The sequence below is a fragment of the Belonocnema kinseyi genome, chromosome 8 (assembly GCF_010883055.1).
Source record: "Belonocnema kinseyi isolate 2016_QV_RU_SX_M_011 chromosome 8, B_treatae_v1, whole genome shotgun sequence".
Classification (NCBI taxonomy): domain Eukaryota; kingdom Metazoa; phylum Arthropoda; class Insecta; order Hymenoptera; family Cynipidae; genus Belonocnema; species Belonocnema kinseyi.
The window spans coordinates 131898115-131908440 of NC_046664.1; the positions used below are offsets into that span (position 1 = coordinate 131898115).

The 10326-nt window shown below is 36.4% G+C and overlaps 2 protein-coding genes across 3 annotated transcripts in view; one reads left to right on the forward strand and one right to left on the reverse strand.

The window, feature by feature from the left end:
• Window positions 1-7827, forward strand: part of LOC117178128 — a 311787-nt gene extending 303960 nt beyond the window's left edge. Inside the window, exon 4 of the mRNA XM_033369385.1 lies at window positions 5911-7827. Within this exon, the coding sequence (XP_033225276.1) occupies window positions 5911-6125 (215 nt within the window). The 3' untranslated portion in view covers window positions 6126-7827. The remainder of the gene's footprint in view (window positions 1-5910) is intronic.
• LOC117178127 overlaps window positions 1-10326 on the reverse strand; it is a 406121-nt gene that overhangs the window by 366490 nt on the left and 29305 nt on the right. The window lies entirely within an intron of this gene.

The following is a 10326-nucleotide window of genomic DNA, read 5'->3' on the forward strand; positions in this document are numbered from 1 at the left end:
TCTAGTCGGGAGTGGTGCTGACTGAAAACAGATGATTTGGAGCGATTCGCGCGCCATATGTTGGTCATTCTAAGGACTTATTGAACTACCCTCGTATAATCGGGAATGTCTTGGCTCAAAATGTGGCGACGGTATGTTAAGGTGGAAATGACACCATCTTGACATGCAAAAATGAAACCCTCCGTACCAGACTTCAATCCGGGCGATTTAAGGAAAGCAAACGTTAGCTCACAAGACATTGACTGATCTTTCACATTTCTGTGGAAGATACCGTGCATCCTCTTATCGAGGAGCTGGTCACGAAAGTTTTCCTCTTCTGCTTTCTTAATCCGGGCTTTCAGGAGTGAGTACTCGAGATAGATAAGATTTGATGCATTTTGCTTACCCCTAATACTGAAGTCAACTCCGACTGTTTCAGCAGCCTCCTCCGCTGCTTTGTACAGAAACGCTTCTTTGCCCAGTTGTTCGTGATTCCTGACCATTTTAAGAAGAGCGTCTCTTCCATTTGCAACTCTATGTACTGTACCCAGAATAATCCTGTTGTGAAGTCATACAAGACTCAATATTCCGCGACCCCCTTGACGGCGTGAGATGTACAGTCGCGGAACGGAAGACTTAAGATGCATGCTTTTGTTCATGTGCATAACCTTTCTTGTCCCGATATCAAGGGATCTGGGCTCTTTCTTCGTCCATGGAACTACCCCAAATAAATAGAGTAGTACCAGGTCGGCAAGCATGTTCGTTGCAGATACTTTGTTCCTCGCCGAGAGTTCGGAAGAACAAATCTGTCGGATGAGACGTTTGTATCTGCTTCGCCGTCATTCACGCCAGGGGGTCTGAACTTCTGTACTCGAATTTACAATAAAATTCATTTGTAATTTTAATTTTATTTTTAATTTACAAGGTGAATCCAATTTGTCTGCAAAGTAAACCTAAAAAAAAAATTGGGACAGTTTTGAATTTAAATTCATAAAGAATAATGAAAAACGACGTCCGCCAAAATCCCTTCTTCTATATTTTGAAGAGTGAAAACTCTCCTCTATAATGACCATGAACTGCTAGCAACCAGTCGAACGAAAATATTTATTAGGGCCAGTTTGACCTAGTCTCTTGGCCGCCACTAGCAGTCAATGCAGTCAATTACTGCTTCTGGTGAGCCCTACACTAGAAGCTGGATTTAAATAGGCCAGATTTACTAATTCCGAGAATCGCTGCCTCGGCTGCTTGCGGCTGAGAGTGGAGCCCCTCGTGGTCGACGGAGGGTGTCCATTCAAACATAAGACACCAGCAGCGTATAGAGAAAGAGACAGTGCGTGTTTACTCACGGGAGTATATTGCGTAATATTGAAGAATAGTTTATACGGCACTGGATTGTATTTCGAAATCGGTCAGAGATACCTGAAAAACTTATTAGATTTGAAGGATTTTGTAGAGGAGTTTTTGTTTTTTAGAAATTCGAACTAACCCAATAAGAGGATTCTCAAAATAAATAAATAAAGACAAATTTTTAGTTATCTTGAAGACTGTGAGAGATACGCGAAAGCTGATAACATTCTCAGGGCTTTCTAAAGGGGAATGGTCCTGGGCCAGCCTGACGTCAACCATTTAAGATATTTTTGAAAGTAAGAAAAATCTGAATTTTGACTTATCTTGAACACTGTCAGAGATATGTCAAAACAATTTTATATTTTCACGGTTTGGTGAAGGTCTGCAACCATCTTGAACTAGCATACGAAAGTAGAGTAAAATAGAGATACGCGAAAACTAACCAAATGTCCAAATCCTCCAGCACCACAAATCAACCCAGTAGATTCGGCACACTGATTCAAAAAGATTAAAAGGTGTGTTAGGAATCAATTTTGTACTGACGTACGGATTGAAAAGGACTGGAAGTTCTTGGATTCAGCATCGGATTAAGAAAAAGTGAAAATTTCTTTCCAATTGGTGCGCGAATAGTTCAGATTAGTTTCAGGTTCAAAAATGGATTTGGTATGGGTTCGGATTGAAGTTGGTGCTGATACATAAATGGATAAAGATTGATAATAAGAGCCTTGAATCCATTGGGATTAAAGAAAAATGATTTGCTTAGCAAGCAAACATTCCCCTGCTGGTTGTAATTTTATAAAACTAGGTATGCGTGGATTTTCCAGGCCGGTAATTGTGAATACACCTTCAGATGGCGAGCAGATACGAGAATCCACATTTTATATAAAACTGTATGTTACATTTTTGCAGTCATACTGTCGGAAATGGCAGATAAGGACAATTTCTGGTAATAATACGCGTGAAAGTTCGACAAAGCTACCATTGTGTGTGTTCCAATATTGAATCAGATATATTTATTCAATTTTGTGTAAAAGAGAATGTCTAAACAGATGTTCTGAAGGAGCATGTTTATTTGGATGTTGGATAAGCCCAAAGATATTCCATGGGATATCCTGAAGGACGGAAGTGTTGACGGTATACCGACATAATATGGATATGTTGTTACATTTCTATATAAAAATTGTCAATATAAATAATGTGAACTTGATAGTTTTATTTTATTTGCATATTTGAAGCATTAAAAACTGAGTTTGAATCTGCAATATATTTTTCTATGCACTCGAAATATGTGGTTAAAAAACTTTGCGAGATCCAAATTTTTAAATATTATAAATCTTGAAGTAAAAAACTATAATGGACCGCAAGTGAAAAAGAGTCTAGCACAGTGGTTTTAAAGCACGCGTGGAGGTGGGGTTAGCAAAAAAAAAGGTATTAAACGTCTCGGAAGACTGTTATATATTACTCACACTAAATAAAATCTGTTGATCTCGCGAACCAAATAAGCAGTTCGGATATAAGTTTCAGTTTCAATTGCTTGGTAATCCAACCGAAAGCCGTATGAAATAGCTACCGAACGAAAATATATAGCATTATTTTTTAATTCAGGGCTCTACAACCTCGGGGACCGAAGAAACCGAAAGGAGCCTCTACAAAGTACCCGTAAAGACCACATTGGGTCCCCATTCGGTTCCTTTTTAAAAAGTAAAAAAAAAACTAAAAAAAACAGCAAGATCAACTTTTAAACTGTTGAAGTTCGGATTCTACGTTAAATTTTCTAATAGAAACTCACGGAGTATTCTCAATACTCTTTTTTGCAGCGTTAAAAATTTAAAAAATGTCGTTAACTTCTGCTGAAGGTGATTTCAAGTGCATTCATAATAGCTCAAGTAGTATGTTGCGCGCGAAGTTTAAAAATAAATTTCTCTCTCACTTGCATCACAACGCTGTTGTCTGAGGTTTGCACTGCGTGGCGCTAGCATTCAGACAAAATTCTTAAAGTTACCGACGGAACGCTTATTAACTACTACTAAAAGAAGTTGCACTTGAAGGCGTCTTCGGTCCATGTAAATGAAAGGTATTTTATTTTTTGAAGTTTTTAACGCTGCAAGAAAAAGTATTGCGATTACTCCGTGAGTTTCCTATAGAAAATTTAACGTAGAATCGGAATTTCAACAGCTTAAGAGTTGATCTTGTTGTTTTTTTTTCTGTTTTTTAGAAAGATACCGAATGGGGTCCCAATGGGGTCTTTACGGGTACTTTGTAATGGCTCCTTTTGTTTCCTTCGGTCCGCCAGGGCAATAACGGACGAACCCTTTTCTTTAGCTACTCGTAGAAAAAACAATGATGAAACTAAGCATACATGTAATAAGGATATCTTCAAAAATCGAACGAGCCGGACTTTTGACAATGGGTTGTACAAGAATTCCGACTACTCTAGAGTTGGAGGAGCCAAATCAAGACAAAGTCAATGCTGTGCACCAGAAAAATCTCAATACTTTTGTGTGAATGGATCGACTTAGCGACAGCCCACCATACTGCTATGATACCAGTAAGGCCCCTAAACGAGAAGGAAACATGACCTGAATGTATGCTCTGTGGTGAGAGAAACACCTAGCGCTCTTGCACTTTTCTCATTGGCGTCTGCAAAACTATGTCGGTGACATGTGTGTATCCAATAGAGTATGAGCGTTGCTACAGGTCCCGGAGAAACATCAACATGCAGGTTTCTCTAAAGCCCAAAGATCTGGCTCAATTAAGTAAAAAGGTTTGTGGACATTTTTCCAAAGAATCCGACCTTTGAACTATCAATTGTGGTGTACATAATGCAGCGAAAACTTTGGCGGATGGAAACCATAAAACAAAATCAGCTGCTGATCATAAGACCCAGAATTTGGCGGTCAAGGTTCGACAGTTCGCACACAAAGGAGAAGTTTCCTTAAACCCAAAAGAATCTGCCCTGCATTTTAACCTTATATCTATAGCTGGAAGAACCTATTCCGATGTATTTGGTGGCAGGACACACAGTGCTCCTGTCGAGGATGGTCATCTTAGCTGACCCTAAGAATTACAGCCCAAAAATTTATATGTACACACTGCATACGATCGTTACAGCATTGATGGTAACCAGGCCCTGGCGGATCAAAGAGACGGAATGGAGCCTCTACAAACTACCCGTGAAGACCCCATTGGGTCCCCAATCAGTTCCTTTTTAAAAAACTCAAACAAACAGCAAAATCAACTTTTAAATTGTTGAAATTCGGATTCTACGCTAAAATTCCCTATAGAAGGTTACAGAATAACCGCAATAGTTTTTTTTTGCAATGGTAAAAAGTTAAAAATATATATAAGACGTATAACGCCTGTTGACTGCTACACTTCAAACGCATCATCTGCAAATAGCAGGGAACAGGCGTTATAGATCTTATATATTTTTGTAACTTTTTACCGCTGCAAAAAAAGTATTGCGATTACTCCATGAATTTCCAATAGAAAATTTAACGTAGAATCTGAATTTAAACAGTTTAAATCTTGATCTTGCTGTTTTTTTGAGTTTTTTTAAAAGGAACCGAATGGGGACCCAATGGGGTCTTTACGCGTACTTTGTAGATGCTCCATTCGGTTCCTTCGGTCTACCAGGGGGCATATTGCCTCTGCACAGTCGAGTGGCAACCCAGTGGTCACAAAACTATGAAAATCCCAAGAACGTTCTTGGGAAGTTCCTAGGACGTCCTATGTCAGGTCAATTAACGTCTCTAAGACTTCCAATGTCCTAAAGATGCCCTAAAGACATCTTAAAGACATGGACGTTCACGGGACATCTTTTGTACTAACATTAGACGTGTTAAGAGCCACCCTAAGACGACCAAAAGACATGTTATAAAAGACGTCTTAGGGAAGTCCAACAGACGTCTCTAGGACATCCTTAATTTGTTTGCCCTCTGGGATTCGACGTTTTAAAAGAATCCCTAGGATGACCAAAAGTCATGTTAGAAACGACGTCTTATGGGCGTCCCAAAGACGTCTCTAGGACATCCTTAATTTTTTTGCCTACTGGGTTCTCTCCCGTAGAACTAATGTATTTACATTTTATTTTCCTTTAAATACTATTTTCTACGCCACGACTGTACTGTTAAACATAAGGTTTTATAAAGAAAAAAAAAAAAACAAGAGTTATCATATTTATTATGACCGAGGATTTGTTAACATAGGGACTTAGATTAGTACATGTTTTCGTCCCAAAGGCTCAACCTTGGTCCTAGGCCGCTTAACTGTCATCTTCCATCCCGGGCTTCTTTATCTTATTTCAAATATATTTACCGAGCTAAAAATATCACAATTTCGAAAACAAAGTTTAAGTAAATGAAGCTTGCGGAATAATGCAGTGAAGTTGTGGCCAGCGAAATACAAAATATTAATTACAAAAAAACACAGGAAAATGGTTAATTGCCTGGTATAACCTAAACTAATGATTTGACCAGAACCAAAAAATACCTGTTCAACAAATTATAACCAATTTTAAATGACGTCCGTTTTAACTACAATACACGTTTCCAATTTTTATAACAAAAATTTTTCTTGTTGCAGTTTATGGCAGAGAAAGAGTTGTCAGAGGATGTGGAGTTTTAAGCGACGAGAGTAGCGACAATAAAGCATGTGTAAGAAGAACTGGAACTCACGATGTGCAAGCATTTTATTGCGCTTGCACTGGAGATCTCTGTAATGGCGCTTATTATAAACTGCCATCGTTTGTTGCAATAGCAATTCTTTTGTTTTTATCAGCGGGGAAGATGATATATTAGCGATATATTAGCCCATGAAAAGAAGAGTATGGTCACTTTCATTCGCTGCTACCTTTCGATGAATCGAAGACTGAATGGATCTTTCGCCTAAAAAGTCTGAAAAGTTTGAAGGGTAAATAGGCCTATTAAGGTATCAGCTCATTAAATGGAATTTGGTGATGATGAAAGTGCAAAAGTAATTGAAAATGAAAGAGCATGAGTGAATATGAGTATAAAGGAATATTCGGATTAAAAGTAGAATTCATACTTTAGAAAATCCGCAATTAAGGAATTGAAAGATTCAAAATCAAGTGTTAAAATGCTGTAGCCCGAAATTGAATTTAATAGATATATTTTCTCTTCAGTGAAAATAATAGAATAATCAAATTATTCTCCTATAATATGTGTAACTTAATTTCATTAAAAAACAAATAAAATGATGATTAGCATTCGTGTAGTAGCAATCTAGGAAGACCTGGTTGAAATTAGAATATTGAAAGAGCTGAATTTTGTGCAGCAAAAATATATTTGCGTTAGTCCAGAAATTTCCATGATTAAAGTCATGGGATGGAAAGTTCATTTGATTTATTTATAGTAATATTTACGAAGAAAATCTTGGACTTAGATCTAATACCTTGATTTTGAAAATGGAAAATAGAATTATTTCAATAAGAAATAGAGCGCAGTAATAATAAGCGAGGCAGGAGGTGCCATCAGCAGTTCCATGATGGACACGGAAATAGTTTGTCAATCTTTATTAGTCCTAGCTAATTCCAAAATTTGTAACGACATGCCCTTTATTGTTCGTCCGAACTAAAAATAACTATAAAAAAGAGTCACGTAATCACATGAGCCTACCAAAAAAAAATGCGAGGCAACTTTAGCATACAGAATATTAAAGAATAAAAAAAATCATTTATGTCAGTACAATAGAGTTTTGAATAGAAGATACTTATCAAATTTTATTGAAAAGACGCTGCCTACGTTAGGACGCGCATAGAAATAATTTATTGTTAAGTATAACAAATAGAAGTTATCAACTCCTATAATCGCTAAGCGATATGTGTTCACATACTATGAATGATATATTTAAATAAAGAACGAATAAAGAACGCGAAAATTTTAGTTTCCTCAGCTGTGAAATTAAGGTTTTTTAAAGTTTTTGACTAAGAAATGTAATTTTTCTTCTAAAAAAAGTTAAACTCTATAAACTTTTTATAACTTCATCTAGATTTTTGTTTTATCAAACTAAAATTGGAGAAAAACTACAAAATTATAATAAGAGTAAAGTACTTCAAATGTAAATTCAGAGTTTTAAGTTTAATCATCAATAACTATTGTCTTTGTGGTACTAGGACAACTGTTCTCTCGATTGCAATTTTCTATACAACCCTGGCGAACCGAAGAAATCGAAAGGAGCCTCTAAAGAGTACCCTTAAAGAGCCAATACTTTTTCTTGCAGTGTGAAAAACCTGAAATAATAACATACCTCTAATTTACATGGAACGAAGGCGGCTTCAAGTGCATCTTCTTTTAGTAGCAGTTAATATGAGTTCCGTCGGTAACTTTAAGAATTGTGTCTGAATGCTAGCGTCACTCAGTGGAAACTTCATACAACAACGCTGCGACGCAAGTGAGAAAGAATTTTATTTTTAAACTTCGCGCGCAACATACTACTTGAGCTACTATAGGTGCGCTTAAAGTCACCTTCAGCAGAAGGTAATGACATTTTAAAAAAATTTTTAACGCTGCAAAAAAAAGTATTGCGCTTACTCCGTGAGTTTTTAATTGAAATTTTAACGTAGAATGCTAATTTCAATAATTTAAAAGTTGATTTTGCTGTTTATTTGAGTTTTTTAAGAAGGTACCGAAGGGGGTCTCAGTGGGGTACTTTGTAGAGGCTCCTTTCGGTTCCTTCGGTCCGACAGGGAAAGCATTCAAAATCACTTACAGAAGCAATTTCATACATTTCATATATAAGTTTAATCTAGGTTAAAATGAGAAAATCAAGAAAAAGTATTTGAAGAACTAGCTCGATGGGACGCCTCTGCGTCCCATCTCGGGTAGCTATGCCCATACTCACACCACCTAAAGTATATCCAAACACAGGCGCAAATCATTCAGCGGCACGACGATTGTCAAAAGGGTACAGTCCAAACTCGGTCTGCATATTTAAGGAATGCGAAAAAGGATTTAATTTTCAGGTGACAGGTAACGGGTCTGACGTATGGGGCCTTATGAATCTAGAGAGAAGATCGGCTTTGGGTGTGATTTATTTTTCTCTTTATAAAATAGTATAAAATGAAACTCACAGTGTTAATACAATTGCAGAAGAGGACAATGCAATTGGGGTCAAAATCTACTAAAAACGTTTGCGCAATTTTGACAGTTCGCAGCCCAGTGGACACAAAACTATGAAAATTCCAAGAACGTCCTTGGGACGTTTCTAGGACGTCCTATGTCAGGCCAATCAATGTCTCTAACACGTCCAATGTTCTAAAGATGACCTCAAGACGTCTTAAGACATGGACGTTTTTAGGGCATCCTTTGTACTGACATTAGACGTTTTAAGAGCATCCCTAGGATGGCCAAAAGGACATGTTATTAAAGACGTCGTAGGGATGTCCCAAAGTCGTCCCTAGGACATCCTTAATTTTGTTGCCCACTGGGTTGACTATCGCCCAAAATTTCTAGAAATTTGTCACCATTTTTTTAAAAATGTTGATAAATTAATTTTGTTAGTTTCTTTAAATTGCAAATTTTAAAATGCTTTCTTTTAAAATTTTAATTTGAAAAAGGGCACTTTGAAATAAGTGCTTTTCAGTTACAAATGTTTTGCCTCTATTCTACTTGTGCTTGTAAATATCTAGTAAAAATGTATTTGAAAATATAGTTTTCTTTATATCCTTATTAAAAAGTTTATAACAACTTTATTTTAAATCGTCGTCTTATCCATAAAGACAATTTTGAAATCAATATACCTGGAAGTTTTTGTATTTATTTACTTGACCGGAGTGTATGTAAGGAAAATATAATTTAATTATAATTTTTATTAAAGTCTATTATAGCTATAACTACATGTATTTGTGTATGTATGTTTGCATGTATATTTTATCTCTTTCTTTCACGGGTTTGAGGGCCTCCTCTCCCTATACATATGTTTAAATTCCGTCCTTAATATAACTTAACCATTAATTATATTATAATGTTTCGCCTTGTTCTAAAATAACAATATTAATACTAATATTTTTTAAATTATATAAAGGATCGATCTTATAGGGTATCCTTTCCTAGTACCATAAAAATTTTTTCTCCATGATTTTAAAATAAAACTTCTATCAGTTACTTTTTTTTAATAGATTAATCGTTTGGCTTTGCCTTGTTCCTTTGCTTACTCTTACTTCCTTCAGTTTCTTTATCCATGGAACACCCTATCCATTAGCTTCCAAAATACATCTTACACTCATCCACACTTAACTGTCTACCTTCTTCTTTTATACACCTGTTCAATACATATGCCCATGACTCCATTACATATAAACACACTCTAAAGAGATTCTCCTCTTCATCCATTTGGTTCCGGCAACCCTTTAGCAATCATATACCATCTATTGTACCTCGAATACTCGATGTTTTTCTATCTATCTTCTCCTTGACTTACTACTAGCTCTTACTATAAGTCCCGCTACTCCGTAACCCCTTCACGTATATCACAAACCCCACTAATTTTTTCCTTTCTTCCTCTTATTTTGCATTTACTTAATTGCCTCTGCTCCCCGCTTCCTTTTTCAACTTCCCTTCAAACCTCCATGCTCTCTTAATTTTTCTTGTTACCTTTTTTCCTTTCGAATTCTTCTCTAAGTATGTATCCTGGGTAAATTCAACTAATCCCCATTACCCATCTTAGAAATCTCTCGTACATGGTTTCCACTTTCCTATGTTCCTTCTATCCCCAGAGCTCAACTCCATAATACAACACCACCTAAACCTGTGCATCAAACAACCAGGCCCTCATCCTCTAATCACCACTAAGGAGATTTATCAGAGCTTTAAAAACACATGTAAAATTCTGTCCGCAATTATGAAATTTTTTGTCTAATTTTTGGCATACGTCATCTAAATACGAGGGTAGTTCAATAAGTCCTTAGAATGAAGTATAAAAACAATTTTTTTTGGGTACATTTTTTTTTTATTTTTCAACATAATCTCCTTGGAGCTCTAT